This window comes from Quercus robur, chromosome 2, assembly GCF_932294415.1.
Source record: "Quercus robur chromosome 2, dhQueRobu3.1, whole genome shotgun sequence".
In the NCBI taxonomy this organism is placed as follows: Eukaryota; Viridiplantae; Streptophyta; class Magnoliopsida; order Fagales; family Fagaceae; genus Quercus; species Quercus robur.
Window position 1 is genome coordinate 5081886 of NC_065535.1, and position 24401 is coordinate 5106286.

The 24401-nt window shown below is 33.7% G+C and overlaps 2 protein-coding genes across 3 annotated transcripts in view; both read left to right on the top strand.

Annotated features, from left to right (window-relative positions):
• LOC126710689 (alpha-amylase-like) overlaps positions 1-24401 on the top strand; it is an 86023-nt gene that overhangs the window by 23783 nt on the left and 37839 nt on the right. The window lies entirely within an intron of this gene.
• On the top strand, positions 7938-11063 carry LOC126710745 (alpha-amylase-like). Of its 2 annotated transcripts, none has more exons than XM_050411213.1 (4): positions 7938-8266; positions 8451-8580; positions 9606-10411; positions 10663-11063. In XM_050411213.1, the coding sequence occupies exons 1-4, from the start codon at positions 8183-8185 to the stop codon at positions 10912-10914; spliced, it is 1272 nt and encodes a 423-aa protein (XP_050267170.1). In that variant the 5' UTR covers positions 7938-8182; the 3' UTR covers positions 10915-11063. The 2 variants fall into 2 exon arrangements, with proteins under 2 accessions (XP_050267170.1, XP_050267171.1); XM_050411214.1 differs by lacking the exon at positions 7938-8266 and adding an exon at positions 9033-9164.

The window sequence follows — 24401 nt, forward strand, 5'->3', positions numbered from 1 at the left end:
AAAGGCTTTGGGTTGGGCTTGATTGTAGAACTAAATAAATAAAATGTGGGCTGGATTAATTATATAGATTTATTATAAGGTGATAGTGGAAGTAAATAAATAAGTAGTGGGCTGTATTTATAGGGCTGAAAATTGTAAAAATCATTTTAAAATTGTAGGACAAATTATATTTATATATAAAAAAAAATGATGTGACAGTTGATGTAGCGCAACATGAAAGCAGTAGCATTAAACATTACGCTTCAGCTTTTAGTAATATATAGACATAGATGATGATGGCACTACACAATGTAACTATATAAAAATTTAAACATTTAAAAAATTAGGTTACCAACAACAATTGTGATGTAGTTATTAATACTATACTATTATAAGTAACTTTATTATTGTCAAAGTGATATTTGTACTATCCAATGCAACTATATAAATAATTTTTTTTTTTTTTTTTTTTTTTTTTTTTTTGTTGAGAAAAGGCAAAGCCATGTGATTTTATTAACACGCAAAAACTTAAGAGATTACATCAATGTGAACTAAAAAGAAATGTTTGGTGGAACAGATTTCATCCACACTAAAAGCAGACAAGATTTCTTTGCTCTCCTAGCTAAGGCATGGGCAACCCCATTGCCCTTTCTTTTGACATGAGAGAAAGAACAGGATTGTAGTAACCCCATTATAGACTTACAGTCTTTAATAATATGACCAAAAATAAAAATAAAAAGTTTCAATAAATGTAATGTAGTTACCATTATATGTGACATTGTTACTATTCAATGAGACTTTATAAAGAATATTGTAGGGTCACAATTTGGGGCCCAAGCCCAAAAAGTATGGAGTCTTGGTCCAATGAGCCCAATACAATTGATTTGTAGAGAATGGGTTGGAAACTTGGATCTTGGCAGATTAGATAATCGATTGATAAGTTTTGATGGTAAAAAGAGAAAGATGGCATAAGTTCACTAGGGAAAGACATCCTTAGATTTTATCCGAGGAGGTTGATTCTTAAATATTGTTCTTAAGGCTTTGTTCCAAGTCTCCCCCTCCATTGCCCACCTTCCTCCTCTATTTTATACTGTCTTCCTCTCATTTCCATCGTCCACATGTAGATTTAGGTTGATAGTGCTAATACTTGTCCCATCAGCCCCTCCCTAAAGTCTTTGGGAGTGGTTGTAAAGGCTGAAAAGCATGGTTTAGCTAGTTGCAGAGCATTTAATGCAATAGTAGCAGCTTTCTCTTAGATATTTCTATGCCTTCCTTTGTCCTGCTCTTTCTTACTACTTATCCTCTGCCTTGAAATGGCTCGAAGTGTCGTTCTTAACGGTGGACCATTCCCTTTATCCTCGGCCTTGCCTGGCCGAGGAAGAGTTCTCCCTCTTACCGGGCCCTTGGCCCAACATATACATAGATATGGGCTGGGATTGGGAGAAAACAACCTTTGATCTCTAGAGTATCCAGCTCAAAAGCCCTTGAAGCCATTCTACCAAGTCCAGTGGTCGTTAATCTAAAAATGTTCTCCATAACGCCTAATTTGCAAACTCAAGAGGGCATTATCATTCGCATACCGAAGCTGTTCCCTTATGAAAATAGCCATTGTGTCCCATGGAAATATGATGTGTCCTTGATCTCCACTCAAATTGAAAAAGAGGAGGTCTGCTCCAATATCTCTTTAGGTCTATCTAGGCCTACTAGGAGTGGCCGCTGTTATACTCCCAAGGAGCTAGAAAAAAAGAAAGAAAGAGATTGGCAAGGGTACAGCAAACCCATCAAGAATAGGGTCATAACCGAAGAAGCTGAGGAATTCTTGAAAATTATCAGATACTCGGAGTACAGTGTGATTTTGGAGATAAACAAGTCGCCAGCTCAAATTTCAATCTTGGCGCTATTGCTATCCTCTGATGTCCACCACAAGGCTCTCTTGAAAGTCTTGAAAGAGACATGTGTTCCTACAGGTGTCACAAAATCTTCCTTTGAGGGTATAGTCTCACCCAGGGGCATGCCAGCGTGCCCACGCAAGCATGCCATGACCTTGGCTGCTTGCCTTGGCCTTGACTACTGCCAGCCCATGGGGGATGCCATGGCCTTGGCCTTGGCAGCATGCACGCAAGCAAGCATGCCTTGGCCTTCGCTGCCTACCCATAGGGGCTGCCTTGGCCTTGGCTGTTGCATGCCTCGGCCTTGGCAGCATGCTCATAGGGGGCTGCCTTGGTCTTGGCTGCATGCCTTGGCCTTGACCTTGGTTGCTGCTTGCCCACATATTTCGAGTGATTTCCTAAAAATGAGGGTTTTTTAGAAAATGAGGTTATTTCCCCTGAGGAGGCAGGCAATGGGCATCCCGGAGGCAGGCAGTGGGCATCCCAGGGGCATGCTCGCGTGCACTCCGTGCCGCATCGTCCCGCACTTCGGAAAAATTGGCTCGTGCCTTTTTCCATTTTTGTGTCCCTAAATTCATTCCATGATTTTAGAGGAGGATTCCAGCAAGCGGTTCGGCATTCCGAGCGTTTTTGAATTTTTTATGATTTTTCCCATTTTTCGGCTTCCTAAAATCGTAAAAAATAAAATATGTTGAATCTGGCCTCCATATTTTGGCAGGTTGAAGGTTGGATTTTTCTTAGCATGTGTGCAAAAAATCAGGGCAAGACTCCAAGAATTGCTCCGAAAAAGACCCATTATTCCTCCTCAATAAATCAATGTTTCCTCGTGCTAGAGCGGATTTTTTCCTAAGGGCTCTTTAGGGGGGAGGAGGTATTCGGCGATGCACAGGGGCGACCCCTCTTGAGCTTGGCCACAGGTAGGCATGCTCATGACGAGCCCTCAGGCACCCAACCCCGCGTACTCCATGGCGCGAGGTGGGCCCTAAATGCATCGTTGGGGTGGACCCAGGTTGGCATTTCACGTGTACGTGGTATAGTTGCGGCACGCTCTTGCAAGGCGGACGGTGTTAGTTTCACCCATTGCCACGCAGAGCAAGCCTAAGGTAATGATCAAACACATTGTGAAAGCTTTCTCTGGTGCCATTTTTCCTCGAGGCCACACCCACCCGTGCTTAGTGGCGGGGGGTCGATGGTCTCAGTAGTCGCGTGGTGGGGGGATGCATGCATTCTTGGCTTAGCTTGGTCACGCTATCGCAACGCGGATGGTGTTAGTTTCACCCATTGCTGTGCGAAGCAAGTTCCATGTGACTATCGGGTTATGTGTGTCTTTCTTACTACGCGGTTGCGTGGTAGCAGCGGCGGCGGCAGCAGCAGCGTCCCTCGATGTCCCTTGTGGTCACTCAAACCCTTCTCAGAAGATCAAGGTCGGTCGGCGGTGCAACCCTCAAGGGGATCCCGCCAATCAACTTCCTTACGCCTTACGGGTTTACTGGCCCGTTGACTCGCACACATGTCAGACTCCTTGGTCCGTGTTTCAAGACGGGTCGAATGGGGAGCGCACGGGTTGGCGACTAGTTATTATTATATATATAAAACCAAAGTCTCTGAAACTCCCACAATTTTCCACATCAGCACAATATTTAAAACATTAAAATTAAAAACTCTTTTCACTTAAAAAAAAACCCAAATACTTATCTTTAAAAAAAAAAAACAAAACAAAACAAAACCTAGCTTAACCCGACTCCTCTCTTTCAAACCTTATGCATTCAAATTTCAGATGCTCTCTCTTCCCTCAGAAAGACAAGGGCAAGGCACTAGCGGTGCAACCCAAAGGAATTCGAAAGCCTTCAATAAAAATTTTGGATAGGCATGAAGGCGTCTCGATAGAGACAATATCCCTTCAGGATATGTTGCTAGCAGAGGCAATGTATTCATGTGGTGAAAAAAGTGTAATTCTACAAAAAGTGTTCCCTAGCCTTTCACCCCCACAAATATATATATATATATATATATATGCGACGTTGTTACTATCCAATGTAATGTTACAATGACATGTTTTACTAGGCTAACTACTTAAAATGTGTAGGTAAAATTATAATTTTCCTCTTTTGAACACAATTATAAGAATGTTAAGCGTGCATTTGAATTGGGCGTTTGTAGAGTAAATGTTGCGTTTGGCATTTTGGAGCTCGGGTTCCACACACTGTTCATGGACCAGCAGCCTAGGGAAAAACTCAGCAAGTGTTATACACAGTGTTTTCAGATTTAAAAATTATTTTGTTACAGTGTTTTTAGTAATAAATTTTTATTTTTCAACAAAATAAGCGGTATCCAAACAGACTCTTAAATTTTTAGAAGATATTTGTTCTTCATTTGTCCCTTTGATTTTTGTTCATTTGATCAATATTTCCTTAGCGAGAATTTATCATAGAATTTCTAAAACCCACTATATCCATTTAATTGGATGGAATATATTTACCATATCCTCTTTTTTTTTTTTTTTTTTTTTTTTTTTTTTTTTTTTTTTTTTTTTTTTTTTTTTGAGAAACCAGACATCAAGCCTGGGCTTTTATTGAAAAAGAAAAACAAAATCAATGAACATCAAACAAGACAAGGGGTTGAATGTCTTCAGGGAGGTCATCCAACCAAACCCGAACCCCCAACAAATCCTTAGCTTTTTTGGCTAACATATCAGCTACCACATTACATATTCTTTTAACATGATGAAACTCACACCACTGAAAATCATCAGCAAGGACTAAGATGTCATCAATGACATTCCCATATGAGGAGAGACAGCCATGCCCTTGTGAGAGGGCGTTGATCACCACCAACGAGTCACCTTCGATAACCACTTTCTGAAGACCCAAATCCTTAGCAAACTGGACCGCTTTCCGGCATGCCATAGCCTCCATTTCGTTCACTGTTTGGGAGAGGGAAATGGGCATTGACATGGCTCCGATCACAGCGCCATTCCAATCTCTAGCTATAACACCGATGCTTGCCTTATTCAGTGAATTGAACACCGCTGCGTCAAAGTTCAACTTGACATGCTCAGGTTCTGGAGGTCGCCACTGCTGCATCACGGGAGGAGGAGGAGTTGGTGCAAGCTCTTGGGCATCGAGGTACTCCTGCATCAAGTCTCCTGCCATGGAACAAAGCTGTCCGAGAGGGTGCACAGGCCGGCCAAAGTGTTGAGCATTTCTCCGGTTCCATAATAACCAAGCTGTGATAGAGAAAATTTCAGCATAATACTCATCATGTACCTGCAAAAAACTAGAAAGCAGGTTAGTGAAATCAGATGGGGGGGAGGTGACCACATGATGGAACCATGTAAGTGAGTTCCACACGCAGGCAATCTCCCCACAGGACCATATAGCATGCAACGTGTCTTCCTCATGAGTTTTGCATAGTGCACACATAGCTGACTCAGTAATTTGCCGTTGCCGAAGATTGGCCATAGTGGGTAGAGCATTGTGGCAAGCTCTCCAGATGAAGAGCTGAATTTTCCTAGGTACTCGGAGATGCCAGACACCTCTCCAGAACGTCCTAGTAGGGCCAGAATTAGAGCTACCTGCATGCTCACTCGAAGCATGCGCAACCAGCATTTTGTATGCGCTGCTTGTGGAGAATTGGCCAGATGGGTTAAGGGACCAAGTGATGCGGTCGGGGGGGCTCTTTCACTTAAAGGGATGCTTAGAATGGCCTCCGCTTCATGTGGCAGAAAGTTTGCCTGGATCACCTCAGTCTTCCATTCTCCATTCTCCTGGTTTATAAGGCTACCAACCGTAGCATCTGGGGGCAAGTCTGGTAGAGTAGAAATGGGGGTTCTGCTAGGTTGATTAGGCAGCCACTGATCTTGTTTAATCCTCACTGAGTTCCCATTACCAATACGCCACACCATGCCTCTTCGGATTACATCACGGGCACTGATAATGCTTTTCCAAGCATAGGAGCCACAGGTAGAATCCCTTGCCTCAAGAATTGAGCTATCCGGAAAAAATCTTGCCTTGAACACCCTATGATAGAGTGAGTCTGGATTATTAATCATACGCCACACTTTTTTGGCAAGTAAAGCATCATTAAATTTTTCAATTTCCTTGAACCCAAGTCGTCCCACCTCCTTGGCCTCACAAAGTTTGTCCCATTTAACCCAATGCACCTTTCTATTGTCTCCATTATATCCCCACCAGAATTTCCTATAAGAATCTCCAACTCCTTAATCAATCCTTTGGGAAGTTTAAAGCAACTCATGGTATAAGTCGGAATGGCTTGGATTACTGACTTGATTAGCACTTCCTTGCCTGCTTGCGAAAGTAACTTCTCTTTCCAACCTTGGAGCTTCCTCCACACTCTCTCTTTAAGATAAATAAAGGATTGTTTCTTAGCTCGACCCACTAATGCTGGCAGCCCCAGATACTTCTCATACTGGCGGATAGCTGGAACCCCTAACAACTGCTGAATGCTAGTCTGAATCTGGGGAGAGGTATTTGAGCTAAAAAATAAATTTGTTTTTTCCCTATTTATTTTTTGCCCCGAGCCACGCTCATAGATAGCTAAAATATCAAGAATTTTTTGGCACTCCCCTTCAGTGGCCCTGCAAAACAAAACACTGTCGTCTGCAAAAAATAAGTGGGAAATTCTGGGTCCATGACGACATATAGCTACCCCTTTTATATCTCCACTCGCCTCAGCTTTCTGAATCAAACATTGCAAACCCATGGCACATAATAAGAATAAATAGGGCGATAAAGGATCCCCCTGGCGAAGCCCCCTACCTGGAATAATATTTCCTATAGGTTGACCATTAAGCAGAACAGAATAGGATACAGATTGCACACAAGACATGATAATTTTAATCAACCTCTCCTCAAGACCCAACTGATACATCACTCTCTCCAGAAAAGCCCATTCCACTCGGTCATAGGCTTTACTCATATCCAACTTGAGAGCCATAAGACCCACCTTCCCTTGTGTTTTTCTTTTTAGGTAATGAAGCGTTTCAAAGGCCACTAGCACATTATCAGTGATGAGCCGACCCGACAGGAAAGCACTTTGCGAATCAGGGATAGTGAGAGCTAAGAATTTCTTCAAACGATTAACCACAACCTTAGCAATTAATTTGTAAATCACATTGCAGAGGCTAATAGGTCTAAAGTCTGACACTTTCTTCGGGTTTTTTATCTTAGGAATTAGGCATATGAAGGTGGTATTTATGGCTTCAGGAATAATACCAGTATTTAAAGCATTAAGAACAACAGCAGTTACATCCTCACCCACAATATTCCAGTAAGTTTTATAAAAGATAGGAGACATACCATCCGGGCCAGGTGCCGTGAGAGGGGCCATTTGCTGGAGGGCGGTGTGGACTTCCTCAGCTTGAAAATCATGTCCCAACCTCAAGGGAGAAGCATCAAATGTAGCAGGTTGCATTCCTTCCAAAATCTCATCAAACCCCGAAGGATTTGAGCTAGTAAACATGCTTCCAAAGTAGTCTTGCACCACCCTACTCATTTGACCTTCATCTTCCACCCAATTACCTGTTTCATCTTCCAATCCCAATATGAGATTGTGGTGGTTTCTCTGATTTGCTCTGCAATGGAAATATCTAGTATTCCTATCTCCCTCCTTCAACCACATATTGCGAGATCTTTGCTTCCACATCAACTCCTCTCTATTTTTGAGTTTTTGAATTTCTTCCCTTAAAACATAGATTCGGCCAAGATTAGTTCTATAGCAATCTGAGACTTCTGCATTTTGCAATTCCTTAAGCTTCTTGGTCAGGGTATTACGAACATGTCCAAAAGTGGTGCGGTTCCAAAGCTTAAGATTTTCCTGGCAATTGTAGATTTTGCTAGAAAAATCCCAAACTGAGGGAGAAGCCAGACCTGTGCCCCAAGACTCTTTTATGACCTCCTCACAAGAATTATCCTTTATCCGCATAGCTTCAAACCTGAAGGGACGCCCTTTTTTATAGAAACGGTTGAACTCAGAATCTGTGCATAACAATATGGGCTTATGATCTGAATGAAAGGTTAACTATCCTCAACATTTAAACAAAGGTTAACTAGTTTCTTAAAAAAAAAGGGGGTTTCTACCACCAATTTCTTATCTATTCAACATATCTCCGGTCTACGGAATTTCATTTCTACTTTGGTCTTAACATCTTTCCTTAACGATATCAAAAGGGGAAAAAAAAAAAATCCTTAACGTACAGACCATCAAACGTGTAATTTCAGCACCTATAGTGAAATTCCAAACCAGAAAGTAATGCCTGTATAATAAGAGAGAAGCATCCACCAACTCCAGCACCAATGAAGCCCATGAATCTTCTAACTTCACTCAGTCTCTGTGTTTCTCTATCACCATCCCTTGCAGTCGCAGCAATTCTATTTCAGGTAATTTCATGGACCCACTTACTATATATATCTTTTCTATGCACAGAGAGATGTATCAGATATATGCATCCCCTCTTAGAGTTGGGACACTGAGAAAAATGATGTATATATTCGATAAATAAGATAATTATTGGTACATGTACATGTTGCTGTGGCGTGTGATGAGTTAATTTTTATATGGCAGGGTTTCAACTGGGAATCAAGTAATAAAAGAGGATGGTACAACTCACTGAAGAATTGTATTCCTGACCTCGTTAATGCTGGAATCACTCATGTCTGGCTTCCTCCTCCCTCTCAATCTGTTGCATCCCAGGGTATCTCTTATTTCTTCTTCTGCAATTTCATTTCCTTAAACTGGGACATAAGTTGGTCCAACTTGTTTTTCTATAAGGTTAGTTGATCACATGTTGTAACAAGTGATGCCATATATAATGGTACAAGTTTTGGACCTTTTGGTTATCTTGTTTATTAATTATTAGCTATAGCATCTTGATTAGGGGTTCAAAATTTGGCTTGGCTGGGTTAATTCTTTTTTCATTTCCATAGTACATACCTGCAATGAAGTCCTATTAATTCCAATATAAAATATCTATTCCAAGGACATGCCAAAAATCTGCTTTGTGTAGGCCTAATTGTTTGGTCCAAGCCCGTAATGGCTTATTAATTACTTTTGGCCTGAGTTCTTGAGGCATTTATAAGTTGATGGAATTTCCAGCACATATAGATATACACAAGTTAAGTTGTTGGAATTTTTTTTAACTAACAGAACACTCAAGAGTGAGAGCTCTTCTTGCTCTAGCCATTTGAAGCTTATTGAAGCGTCACATAGGTGTTCGTGTTTGGGGTTTCTTTCAACAAGTTGTTAGGAAGATTCCAATGTGGTGAAATTTTTCTTGAGGTAATCTTGTATTTCTCCAAGATTGTTGTGTAAGCTCAAGTTGTGAAATAGAACTTGAATAGAAGCCATTGTAACTATGTCTATGGATGTAGGCTTAGTGCAGAACCATGTAAATTTTGTGTGCATTGTGTATGCCTTCTAATGTTTGATGATTTGTCTTAGATTTTATATTACATTTCTTGCTAGCTTAATTTTGGTATTTGTTGTGGCTAAGTAAATTCACACTTGGTTGACAATATTGGTTTAGATTTTGCTCTCACCAAGAAGTGAGTTGTCTTTCCCAATATGCTGTGCCTCTATCACATTCCTGGGGAATGCGTGATTGTCTAATCATGGTTATTTTTATCTTCCATATGTTGCCAATTTTTGGGTTCTGATTATAGAACAGCTAAGATATGCTCAATCTAAATGTAGGTTGTTTCCTTGCTTGATTTATTCTAGGATACATGCCCGGAAGGCTATATGATCTTGATGCCTCAAAATATGGATCTAAGGAGGAATTGAAGTCATTGATTGTTGCTCTCCATGAGAAAGGAATTAAAGTCCTTGCTGACATAGTGATAAACCACAGAACTGCTGAGAAGCAGGATGAGAGAGGAATATGGTGCATCTTTGAAGGTGGAACTCCAGATGGACGTCTTGATTGGGGTCCATCCTCCATTTGTAAGGATGATGCAGCCTATTCTGATGGCTCAGGGAATCTTGACACTGGAGAGGACTTTGGTGCTGCACCTGACATTGATCATCTTAATCCACAGGTACAAAAAGAGTTAACAGAGTGGATGAATTGGTTAAAGACTGAAATTGGATATGATGGATGGCGTTTTGATTTTGTGAAAGGATATTCCCCCAGTATAACAAAAATTTATATGGAACAAACTAAACCAGAATTTGCAGTTCGGGAGAATTGGAATTCTCTTTCTTATGGGGATGATCAAAAGCCTAATTTCAACCAGGATGCACACCGTGGTGTGGTAGCTGATTGGATTCAGGCTGCTGGTGGGGCTGTCACTGCATTTGATTTCACAACCAAAGGGATTCTTCAAGCAGCTGTGGAAGGGGAATTATGGCGGTTAAAGGACTCGAATGGAAAGCCACCAGGACTGATTGGAATAAAGCCAGAAAATGCTGTGACATTTATTGAAAATCATGATACCGGGTCTACTCAAAACCATTGGCCATTCCCCTCGGATAAAGTCATGCAGGGATATGCTTACATTCTCACCCATCCTGGCACCCCAACCATAGTAATTTCTATATCCCAATTTTATTTGTTTTTATCTATTTTTTCATTCTAAATGATAGAATAGTGACGTAGGACAGTCCGCACCAAATAGTCTACATGTGGCCAACCGGATTTAGTTTGTTAAGGATTTATAATTGACCCTAAAGGTTTTGGGATTAAGGTTTAGTTTCATTCTATAGATGGCTAATAATCCTTATGGAAATATATATATACTTTTGCTGGCTAAAAGAGATTGTTTTTGTGTTGTGGCAGTTCTATGATCACTTCTTTGATTGGGGTCTAAAGGATGAGATAAGCAAATTGACTGCAATTAGATCAAGAAATGGGATCAACACCAAAAGCACTGTGAATATTTTAGCTTCTGATGCTGATTTATATATGGCTGGGATTGATGACAAGATCATTATGAAGATTGGGCCAAAGATGGATCTTGGAAACCTTGTTCCCTCAAATTTCCAGGTTGCTGCCTCTGGCAATGAATACGCTGTGTGGGAGAAAAAGTGAAGACTAGAAATGATTTTGTATAAAATAAATGCCAGAATGGTTCATGAAGCCTATTATTGTTAATTTGTTACTAATACATTTGTCCCTAATGAGTGTAAAGATCTCTATATGGATAGAATAAAATTTTACAGAAGCTTATTATAGAACAATTTGATCCACCCAGTCACTATTACTTCTGTGCTACAGTCCACCTTTTCTGCACAATTTCACAGCCTTCTCACTTTATCATTTGTGCAAACATAATATTAAAGTTGTAGCATGAACATGGGGAAAAAAATTTTGGCTAACGATTTATTTTCAGGTAGTCTATTCATGGTGGAGAAGATAAAATGAAAATAAGTAGGTCGAATATGAAGTTGATCATCTCAAGCCCCAGAAAAGTGGAACTAAAAAGAAAGTGAACAACAATCTGTTGTAGTAGTCCAGTCTTGGTGTCAATGGCTTAGGAGTTAGAACATCCCCATCTCAAAGAACTGCCATAACATTATATGAGCCATTGTTAATTCTCTATGTTTTATCTTCATTTCACTGTCTTGCTTGCTTACTTGAGACCCCATATTTGAACCTGTGACTTGTCGCGTTTGGTGGAAGACAATTGTCAAATCTTTATTCTGTAAAAGAGAGGTGTAATGATGTAGCGTGGTTGAGGGAGATGATGAGAGACACAGGAATGTCTGTTCAATACTTAGCATCATTGAGGTGACTTCATTCGAGTTAATTAATAGAAACTTTTGTTTGAGTTAAGTGAATTTGAATACAAAATTATGGCAAGTTGGCAACCTTGGTCTTTATATATTGATTTTTAAATACTGATATCCTGTATCATATTTGTTTTCCCCAAAATAAGCAGACTTCTTCCTGATTCCATTTGAGAGGGCGCAACTTTGGGCTTGGGTTTGGAAAATACACATCACTCGAACTTAGAATTTGTTTGGATACCACTTATTGCTGAAAACTTAAAACACTATAACAAAATAATTTTTAAATGTGTGAATAGTGTTGTGAGACCCAGTTTTAAAGTTAAACTAATCGCACACCTGCGCGTTGCGCATGATAATTTTTTTAGGATGGTCTCATTATATATTTTATTAATACTATAATCTTAGTTATTAACAATTGGTTTTTCATTAGTTTTTAAGTTAATAAAAACCTTAAATATACATTTTTTTTTTACCTTTATACACACACATATAGTGAATCTTTACACATACTTTTAAGAAAACTCTATATATTTCACTTTTTTGGATGTGTAAAATTATAGACTACTACTTCATAATGATAGTGGTTAGTTAATTATATATATATATATATATATATATATATATATTTAGTGATCTCATTTGTAACGCTTCTTACTATTATCATATATTTACTAACTAATGATTTGCATAACAAAGACTATAAATGAGAGGTAACTTTGTTCATTAGATTTCCAAATGTAATAGTGTATGAAAATTATATAAATATATATATATATATATATATTATAAATAAGGTTAAATGAAATGTCAAAAAATAGATTTTTAAATTTTCTAACTTTATTTCTTATGTAATTTCTACTATTATTAGAGAACATCTCCTTTTTAGTTATGATTAATATGGTTTCCATAGTTAGAGTTTGATTAGTTTTAAATTTAAATTTAGTACTATGATTGTATTTAATTGTTGATTGTTGATTTAATTTTTTAAGTGAATTTAAAAGTTTATGTTATTATACTATAAAGTTTTTAATGTTCTCCACACGGTAATCTTTATTTTATTTTTTACTTCTCCTTACATCCTCTTTGTTTTCCAATCAACGATTACTAATTGACTTTTTTTTTTCTTTATCTACTCTTAATTACTTTGTATTGATTTTTTTATACCACCTCTCTCTCTCTCTCTCTCTCTCTCTCTCTCTCTCTCTCTCTCTCTCTCTCTCTCTCTCTCTCTCTCTCCATTGGCAACCTATCGTTTTCCAAAATTTGATGATGATTCTATGACATTAAATATGCATTATTAGTTTTTTTTTTATTTTTTTATTTTTTTTATTTTAATTTAGTGCTTCTAACTTGATTTGTTTTGTATTTCATTCTTCCTTTGATGCATTGGGTGTGAGAATGACTATTTCCCTAGCATTACTCCACTTAATGTGGACAATTTTATTTATTTAATTTAGGCAAAATATTATATTTTAAATTTTTTAAAATAAAAAAGGAGTGGAAATATAAATAATTTAATGATATATATGAGGGATGTGGCTAAATTTAAATGTTAAATAAAATTATATGAGAAAAAAAAAATACATAACAACAAACACTAACTTATCCAAATAGTTCTATGTAATATAATAATAGTACATTCTTATATACTATTTTTAATTATTTATAATGCAATATGATAATATTTAACAATCAAAGTCATAAAAAAAAAAAACAAACAAACAAACAAACAAACAAACTTAAAACACAAAACTAAATCCCATCAACCAAAGTAGAGTTCTAAAGAATACAAAACTTTATTAAGCTAAAATAGAGATGCAAGAAAAATAAAAATAAAAATCCACCTAAAAATTGAGGGAGAAAGAGTGGGAAATAACCACTTTTTTTTTTTTTTTTGAGAGAAAATTATGTAAAGAATGGAAGAGTGAATGACAAATTTATACTAAGAAGATGATAATAAAAAGAAACAAAATAAAGGTTGATAAAAGGAAAGAGGAAGAGTGATATCAAGGTAGAATGTTTGTGGAGATGAAAAGGTAAAGAGAAGGAGAAAGGTGGGAGAAAGTGTAAATGTTAAAAAAAAATGAGTACAATTTGATGAGCACAATTTTCTTTTATTTGAATTTAAGTAAAATATTACATTTTTTTTTTTTAAAACAAAAAGAGAGAGAAAATATAAATAATTTAATGATAAGGAGGATGCGGTTGAATTTCAATATTGAGTTAAATAGAAGAGAAGAAGAAAAAAATTAAAAAAATATAACAATAAATACTAAATTATCCAAATTATCCAAATTATGCTATGTAATGTAATACTATTTTATTTTTATCTACTATCTTTAATTTTTTATAATGTAATCGGATAAAATTTGACAATCAAAGAGCAAAATAATAATAATAATAATAATAATAATAACTTAAAACACAAAACTAAATTGTATCAACCTAAATTAGAGTTCTTAAAAACACAAAAATTTATCAATCTAAAGCAGGGATGCAATAAAAAATAAAAATCTACCAAAACATTTTGAGAGAGAGAGAGAGAGAGAGAACCTTTTTGTGAGAGAAAACTATGCAAAGAATGGAAAATAGTAACAAATTTATAGTAAGAAGGAATGGATAAGAAGAGACAAATAAAGGAAGATGAAGGGAAAGATGAATAGCAATATTAGAGTAGAGGCTAGTGGGGAGATGAAAAGGTAAAAGAAGAAGAAAGGTTGAAGAAAGTGTAAATATTTAAAAAATAAGTGAATGTAAAAAAAATTATAGGAAAATTAGAAATAAAAAAGAAATATATATATATATATATATATATATGTTAAAACCGACAAAGATGAATATGTAAAGTCAATAATCTATTTATATATATATATATTGTAAAAAAATGAATAAATTATAAATAATAATTATGTGGCGAATGACATGGCGATAAGGTGGCACAATAGAAGCTCAGTAGTAATAAATGTCACGTTTCAGCTTTTAATAATATATAGATATAGTTTTGCATTTTTCCCAAGTTGTGGGTCCCATAAACAGTGCCCATGGACCCATTAAAAAAAACGTAGCCGCTAAGAAACACGCAAAACACGCTTCCCAAACTCACACTTACACTATTTTAAATATAGATGAAAATGAAATTCCATAATTTAAGGTAAATATATTTTTTAATTTGTAAAAAGGTTTTCAAAAAATTCAAAATTTCACGAATTATAATATGTTTCCAGTATACAGTTTCTCCTCCACCAACAATTTTTCTTTAATTGATGTGTAGTTGTGTACTAATGCTTAAAAGGCAAAGATGCTACTTTATGTGCTTTCATTAACTTAATTACGTAATTTAACTTTGATTCAAATTCAACTGCAGAAATTGTTGGTCTAAATTAAAATGAAGTGACTTCCTAATAGTTGGTAGCAATGATTTTTAGAACATAATTTTGGATGTTGGCTTAAAATCAGACACTCACACTCACTTCATTTCCCTACATCTATGCCACCACGGGACTTTTTGTAGCTAACGTCTCTTTCTTGTCCATCATGTAAATTTATCTTGTACGTTTTTAGACCCCTTAAAATACAAGTTGTTTAACCTAATTAATTAGCCAAGTGAACACTTAGATAAATTATTCAGTTCCAGGTTAACACAAGTAAATCATATCATGTAAATAGTGCGAAAAAGTATAGAACACAACGATATGATAACCCAGAACCAAACTGGTAAAAAACTTGGGGAGGATTTAACCTAGCTATCCTCAAGGTAAAATAGATTCACTATGAAAGAATTGAAGTTTTACAATAAGACTTAGACCACTAACATCTTATTGCTACTTCAAGTAGAAAATTTACTACCACGACCACGTGATAACTCCGAGTCCACGGATTACTTTTTTCCTTGATCCACAACAACCACAAGTACTCCCACTTGTGTTTTATTTAAGCTCTTGAAACAGCAATCGAAGAGATCACCAAGTTCTTGACATCGATCTTGATCTTGATAACCCTAAGTGTGTATGAAGGTAAACACCTCTAGATCTCACAATAAATTCACACACATAGCATATCAACAACCTCTAAAACGTGGCTAGTGTTTTTACTTTTATACTTGAAGCAATCTGCATGATCGAGTTGGAAATTCTACAAAAAAAAAAAAAAAAAAAAAAAAAAATGGCTAAGGTTTTTCCTCTAAAACATAAAACCCTACACGTCATATGGGCTTGGGCTGAGTTGGAAATTCTATAGAAAAAAAAAAAAACAATCTGCACGAGCTTTGATCGATTGAGTCTAATTTTTGATCGATCAAGCCTTGCAGAAATTGAATAGTAATTTCCTACAATTACTCGATTCCAACTTTACATAGAACCACACTTTGAGCAGCCTAAATTTGGACTAAATGTTTTGATCATGATTTGCCAACATTACATATTGAAGTTCTAATACATTTAGATCCTAAATTCTTAGAACCTAACATATCTAACAATAGATCTAATGAAACTACATTTTTCATAATTATTGACATAACATGTTATAATTAGTATGTAATCAAATTAGTATCAATAATAGACATATATAAAAGTGACATGATCCTAATCACAAATTTTTTTTTTAAACATTCCAATGACAACTTGACACTTTTAACAATTTGTTAAAAATACTGTGAAATTTTGTCTAAAATTAGCATTTACCTGCACAATAATAACATAAAAAGAGGATAGCTACCTAGTTTTAGTATTAAAAAAAAAAAGAAAAGAAAAAAAAAAAGAGTTTTTCAACTCCGTCTGTTTTGAATGAATCCTTTCTATTTGGAGAAATATAATTTGCTAAGCCAAATATTAAAAAATGATAAATAAAAATAATAATGCGATCACTAAGTTGACAATAATTATTTGAGCAAGACTTAGGTGAAATACTTAGTTTCCCTTTTTAAGATTCTGCCATGTGGATTTTTTCTTATGGGATAGAAGTATATTTTTTAGTTAAATAGTCACATGACTAAATCTTAAGAAGAAGAATTTATGGAATAACACCTAAAGTACTGTTCCTAAGTTTTGTCCTAATTATTTTATGCATGTTTTACCGTATGTAAACCTCTATGATATACAATACATAAAAATGGGCAAAGTTTAGGGCCACTATTTTAGTGTACTAAACCTTTACGTGGTCAAAAGTGAACACATACTATTATTGTGACAGATCTAATGAATTAAAACACTTGACTCAAGCCAAGTACAACGAGATAATAGTTCCTTTTTTTTTCCCTTCCAAACCTAACCCATAGCTTGACCTGGTTGTCAACCAGCTGTCGTCGGTTGCCCGTAACCTATCCTTCCTCTATTTTTGACACATCCATGAAACTGATGGAACTGCAAAAGCCAAAAGGTCACATCGCTGATTCGCTGGTGCTGAAACGTTTAAAGACAGACAGAATTCATCAAATTAGGTATGTATATATATATGGACTATGACTCTATGACTCTATGATTCTATGACTATTGACCATGACTGTCTTCACCTCTAATCAATAACAAGTCTCTACTCTCTATAAAAATTTCTATGCAAAAATGAATAATATTATTAGTAGGTTAAAAAATTGCAATATATTTATATATAGTATATACTCTTTTTTTTTTTTTTGGATCAAATATACTCATTTTAGTTAACCTAATTATATATATTAACGCACAGGAACTATATTTTATATTTATTGTATTAGGTTAAAATGTGTTAAAATAAAAAGAATGCAGAAAGAGATAAAAATAAAATAAAAATACAAAAAACGGAAGCAAAAATGCAAAGAAAGAAAGAATGCATTGAGAATTATCATGCTTAATAGCCTATGTCTTCAACCAAAATTTCGGAGTGTTTGGTTCATTGTGATATATCATTGATGTGATGCACGTTACGATGATGTAACATTTAGGTTTTGATTTATTTTATTTTTTTAACATTACTATAATTTAAAATTAAAAAATATATCATATCATCTTAATCTCATCACCTTCTTAAACAATGTAATGTTGTATTTTTGTATTGAGATTACATTAATGTAAGATTACAATAACGTAATATTATGGCGTAATGTAATATCACGGCGAACCAAACGCCCAATAATGTAATAACACATCATCTACATCTTTTCTATTCATATAAATTATGTTTTACAATGAACCTAAAGTAGGGGCTACTTCCAAACTAACTCTGTGATTGTAGTATATACACAATATAGCTCACTCGTACATCATCCGGGCATTCTTTTGGCCAAAGGGCATTATCTCATTACAAAATGTGACCTCCTATTAGTAAAGACGACGCCTTAGCATATCTAAATGTAGGCAGAAATCATATTTTCGTCCTTACATTTTTAGGTGATTCCCACTTTAGTCTCTATATTTTATTTTTGCCGCTTTTAGTCTCTATCCTAAAAAATGCTTCAAGTTTCGGTCCCTATTGTTACATCAGAGACAGAAAATGCACACGTGGCAAACTGCAAAATTAAAAAATATTAAAATAATGTCCACGTGTCACTGCAAGCTCCACGTGGCTTTCCCGCCCTTAGTTAGTCCAGGGCCAGCTCAACAGTAGATGCAAGAGATACAATTGCCTAAGGCCCCCAAATAAAAGAATGCCCCACTTGTAAAAAAATTTATATATATAATATATTTATTTATATATTTTAGTTAAAAAAATTTTAAGCATTTTTATTGATCAATAAAATGCACTAATAAAATGCACTAAAAAGGCCCCATTGTATCCTAAAATGCAAAAGATTAAAAAAGAAAAAAAAAAAAAAAAGTTAAAGTTCAGCTAACATAATGAAATTTTAGGAGACAAATGTATTAACCCATTCTTGAAATATGCTAAAATTAAAACTAATAGCAGATAAATTCATTAATAATATAACATAATTGTCTTGAAATATGCTAAAATAGAGATTATAAATGTCAAAAACAAAAGAAAAACCTCTCATCTCTCTATCTCTCTGCCTCTCCGTCTATATTCTTACGGTCTTACCTTTCTTTTCTTCATCTTCATCTTCATCTTGATTTTTGATCTTTTTCCATCAACTCAGTCAACCACTCTAGCTTGAAATTTTTCTTTGTTGATTCCAGCATACCAGTCTACCAGCCGGCAGTCACAAGAGGTATTCTTCTGCAGCTTTGCTTCAGTTCTTTCCCTCTTTCTCTTTGCCTTTCCGAAAATAAAGGCTCAAGAGTCTTCTATTTCTTTAACTTAAATTATATATATTTTTAGTTTGTTTCAGACTTTCATTCACTGCACTGCACAACTGTTTGATGGGATGGGACACGTTTTTTGCTCTGATGCTTTTCTAATTCAGCCGCACTGTGGACCTTTTTCTGCTTTAAAACTTAGCCATAGAAATATAGGATATTAGGATCTAGTGGAGAAAAGGCTGGATGGTTCTCAATTTTTTTTTTTAGGAGTACAGCCCACAGACCACTGACCACAGTTATTTGGTCCGACGGTTTCTCACCTCTTTTTTTTTTTTTTTTTTTTTTTTTTTTTTTAATCTGACACTTTATCTATCATTATAAATTATTTTGCCAATTATTTGATGTGTATTATATCAACTCATTTGTATTATAGTAACACTAATTTATTAAACCATGTATTAAATTAATTTTTATTTGTGCAGGCTTAAACTTTCAAGTGGTCACGGCTTTAGAAAAATTACAATAACTAGGTTTTATTGTTCTATACTTTAAATTTTATTTCTAGTTAAATTATCATTTTTAATTATAAATTGTGTTTTATTTATCTATAAATATTTTCTCATTATAAATGTCTACTAGAAAATATTTATCCGGATATGAAAAACTTCTTAAAAAGAGAAAAATTGAAAAACAAATTGAATCTTAAAAAGGATCTATCGATAAATTTGTTACTAGTATTAAAAAAAACACAATAGAAAGTTTGGGTGAAAATATTACAAATGAACAAGAAACCTATCAATAAGAGTTGGAAGATGATGAAATTATACAACAAAAAGAGAATAATGAAAATAGTCCTAATAATGTTGAAACATTTGATGTAACAATAATTGATAATGAAAAACAAAATAATTTAGAAGAAAATGAAAAAATGACTAACCTACTTACTAATAATATCTATGATCCAAGTCAATGGGAAAATATTGATACAAAATTAAGAGATTTATTAGTAGAAAAGGGTCCAATTAGAGAGAATGATCTAAAATTTCCTTTAGATAAAGAGCGTAGACATTTTTCTACTACATTTTATTTTTAAAAGTTATCAAATGGGGAGAAATTTGATAGAAGATGGCTAGTGTATTCAAAAGATTTGGATAAAGCATTTTGTTTTTGTTGCAAGCTGTTTAATTCAACAACACATGGTAATAGTACAAATCAACTTACTAATGAAGGAACTAATGATTTGAGAAATATTAGCAATAAGATTAAAAATCATGAAACAAGAAAAGAGCATGTTACTAACATGAATGCTTGGATTGATTTAGAAATGAGATTATTGAAAAATAAAACAATTGATAAAAATTTCCAAGAACAAGTAAACAAAGAGAAAGATCATTGGAAAAAAGTGTTGTTAAGAATTATTGTTGTAGTAAAAAATCTTGGAAAAAATAATTTGGCCTTTCGAGGAAAAAATGAAAAGATCTATCAAGAAAATAATGGAAATTTTTTAAGTCTAATTAAAATGATTGCAGAATTTGATCCAGTAATGCAAGAACATGTTCAACGTATTCAACATGGTGCAATTCATAATCATTATCTTGGACATAATATACAAAATGAATTGATACAATTGTTAGCAAATGAAATTAAAGGTAAAATTATTAAAAAGATTAAGGAAGCAAAATATTCTTCAATTATACTTGCTTGTACTCCAGATGTAAGTCATCAAGAACAAATGACTCTAGTACTACGATGTGTGAATATTTCAACTAGTCCAATAAAAATAAATGAGCATTTTGTAGAATTTTTAAAAGTAGATGATACTTCTGGAAAAAGGTCTTTTTAATGAAATTATAACTGTAATAAAAAGTCTTGAACTTGATATTAATGATGTACGTGGACAAGAATATGACAATGGGTCTAATATGAAAGGAAAAAAACAAGGGGTACAAAAAAGAATAATTGATATAAACCCTAGAGCATTTTACACACCGTGTGGTTGTCATAATCTTAATCTTGTGCTATGCGATGTGGCCAATTCTTGTCCTAAAGCTATATCTTTTTTGGGAGTAGTGCAATGTATATATACACTGTTTTCTTCTTCCACAAAGCGATGGAAAATTTTACAAGATAATGTTTCAAGTTTAACTCTTAAACCATTGTTACAAACATATTGGGAAAGTCGAATTGAAAGTGTAAAAGCAATAAAATTTCAAGCTTTAGAAATAAGAGATGCTTTGTTACAATTAGCAAAAACGAGTGAAGATCCTAAAACAAAAAGTGAAGCTGATTGTTTGGTAACATATGAGCTTGAAAGTTTTGAATTCTTGTTAGGCATGACTATTTGGTATGATATATTATTTGCTGTTAACTTTGTTAGTAAAAATTTACAATCAAAAGACATGCATATTGACGTTGCCATAGATCAACTAAAGGGTCTCATTTTTTTTTTTTTTTTTTTAAATATAGAGAAGATGGATTTACATATACTATGATTTCATCTAAAGAGATTGCAATCAAAATGGAAATAGAGCCTATATTTCATGAAAAAAGTATAATTCGTAGAAAAAAACAATTTGATAAGAATGTCAATGATGAGATAACACAATCTGCTGAAGAATCTTTTAGAATTAATTATTTTTTATATATAGTAGATCAAGCTATTTCATCAATTGAAAGTAGGTTTGAACAATTTCAAATATATGAGGATATTTTTGGTTTTTTATTTAATTTTGAAAAACTAAAAGCACCAGATGATAATAGTTTGAAAAAATATTGTCTTAATCCTGAAAGTTTTCTCAAACATGATGTTTATTATGATATTAATGGCTTAGATTTATATTCAGAACTATTAGCTTTAAAAGAAGTTGTGCAAATAGATGAAAATACTCCAATTAATGTACTTAATTATTTAAAAAGACTAGATTCTTTTCCAAATGCATATATTACTTATAGAATATTACTAACAATACCTGTTACGGTTGCATCTGCAGAAAGAAGTTTTTCAAAATTAAAATTAATAAAATCTTATTTAAGGTCTACTATGTCACAAGAAAGATTAAGTGGATTAGCTATATTATCAATTGAAAAAGAAATGTTGGAGGAACTTAAATACAAAAACTTAATTAGTAATTTTGCATCTCAAAAAGCAAGAAAAATAGATTTCAAATAAAAAAATTCAATATATAAATATATTTTATTTTATTAATATTTAATTATAAAAATGCCCCATTTAAAATTTTCACTTAAGGCCCCAAAACTTGTTGAGCCGGCCTTGAGTTAGTCACGTGGCCCTCACGTGACATTCTTTCTAAACCAAAAAACCCCAAATCAGCTAGCACAATCCAATATTAAGAGATGTATTTCTGAAAGAGAAGTATTTCTGATTTCTCAACATAAAAAAAAAAAAAAAAAGAAAAAAAAAAAGAGAAGTATTTCTGAAAGTAAAGTATTTCTCCTTTTCATATATGATCTGTCCGTAAATCACGACTGTTTGACGACAAGCCAATAAGTGAAACTATGACCCTCAGCTTCTACTTATCAGTTATCACTCAGAAAAGTCCAACATTCTGGCTTCACTAATATGTAATAAATAAAAGTATAACTTAAAAAAAAAAAAAATTAAAATTTAGCTGGGTAACTTATTCCGAAAAGGAAAGGAACAGGTTATTATTATCCAACATGCAAAAAAAAAAAAAAAAAAAAAAAAAAAAAAAAAAATCTTACTAACAAAAGTGATGCAGTTATGGTAGAACATGACTTGTTACTATTTAGGGTGACTATATAAAGAATTGAAATTTAATAATAATAATAAAAAGTTATCATAGTTACCATTATATATTTTTTATATATTAAAAAAAGGGTATAAATGACATTTTACATTATTTAAATATATATATATATATATATATATAAAAACAATAAAAAATGATATCCCATAAAAAAATCTGTGAAGTTCACGAAAATTAATAACACTAGTACAATTTATGCAATACTAATGTATAATAAACGCATTTTACTCATCAGTCATCACACACCTAGGTATTCTGTGATTGGAAAATGTATAATTTCAAATTATAATTGATGCAAATTATTAATTTTTATCCAAAATACGAGAGAAAAACACAAATGATCATCCTAAAATCAAATTACAATAGCAGTTATATCTAACCAAAACTTGCAGAAGCCATTGCCACTTTATTTCTTTATTTGTCAACAAAGCTTAAAGTATAATTAAAAAAAAAGTTCCAAATGGCTCCAAATGTTTTTAGGACACAAAAAAGAACTTTCATAGCAAAAATTCATCAAAATTTATCAGTCTTTCACATACTTCATATAAACAATAAAAAAGAATAAAAATTCTAACTTGCATTAAGTCAAAGGAAATTACCATTCTGAGTTTAAATTACAAAGAAAACCAACCACAACTACAACTAATTAAAACTTAAACCAAACCTAGAAACCCATATGTTTGATACTACCACACCTTCTTCTTGAGGGCATAAAACGTCCATGGTTGTGATAGTCTTTCCCTTATATTCTGTGTAGGTTAGGATGTCCCAAATCACATTCTCCAAAATGATTTTGAGGGCGCCACCTAAGATATAATTTGCGCCAGCACCACTCTAAATATACGAATGACATACTTCATGGTCACCTAAATGTTATTGTGAAGGATATTACAATATCATTTGCTTCCTCTTTTCAAAATCCCTTGTCTTGCTCTAGACGGCTGTTCATTCTCAATTAATTACAATGTAAATCTAAAATACGAAGAGAAACCCCCCAAAAAAATTAAAGAATTAGAGAAGCACAAAAAAGGAAAGATTTAAAATTTGGAACAACACTAACCTGAATATCATGGAAAAATTTTATAACAAAAAAAAAAAAAAAAAAAAAAAACAAAACAAAACAAAACAAAAAACCTTCAATGAAAGAGAGATCACCAACCATGTGAAAGTGACGATGAAGTCAGAGAAAACCGAAGTTTGGTCTTTTATGCTTTGTTGCTACATTGGCCAAATTTTGTGATTAGTTGGGACAAAAAAAAAACAAAACAAAACCAAATAAGTATCAGAAGTTATTTTTGAAGATAAACGATAGAGGATATGTATCAGAAGTTAATAAAAAAATTTCCTAAATAAAAGTTAAGAGCAATTAAAAATTTTAAATTTGTGAGTAAAGCAGCTATTTTTTTTTTTTTTTTTTTAAATTACAAAAGAAAGCAGTTAAAAATTTTAAAGCAATAAAGCAATTTCATAGGAGTTAAAAAGTGAGATAGTGAAATTCGTGTAACATGTATTTGCATTTGAGTTTAAATTAATTTCCTCTTAAATATAAGAAGTTCAAATTACTTTTATAACCTCAATTATTTATTTGTTTGAATTAAATATTAGGGGTGTTAAGGAGAATTAAAAGATCAGATAACTAACTTTCCGAACCCTCTTAATATATTCGGATAATAATAATAATAAAATATTACAGTAACATAGTTACTACTTAGAGCATTCTCATCAAAACTTCTAAAAATTTTAGCATTTACCATCTCAAAAACCTACTTTATCAATTTTAACACCCCATTTTACAATACACTCAACATCAAAGATTTTATATTTTTTACCAC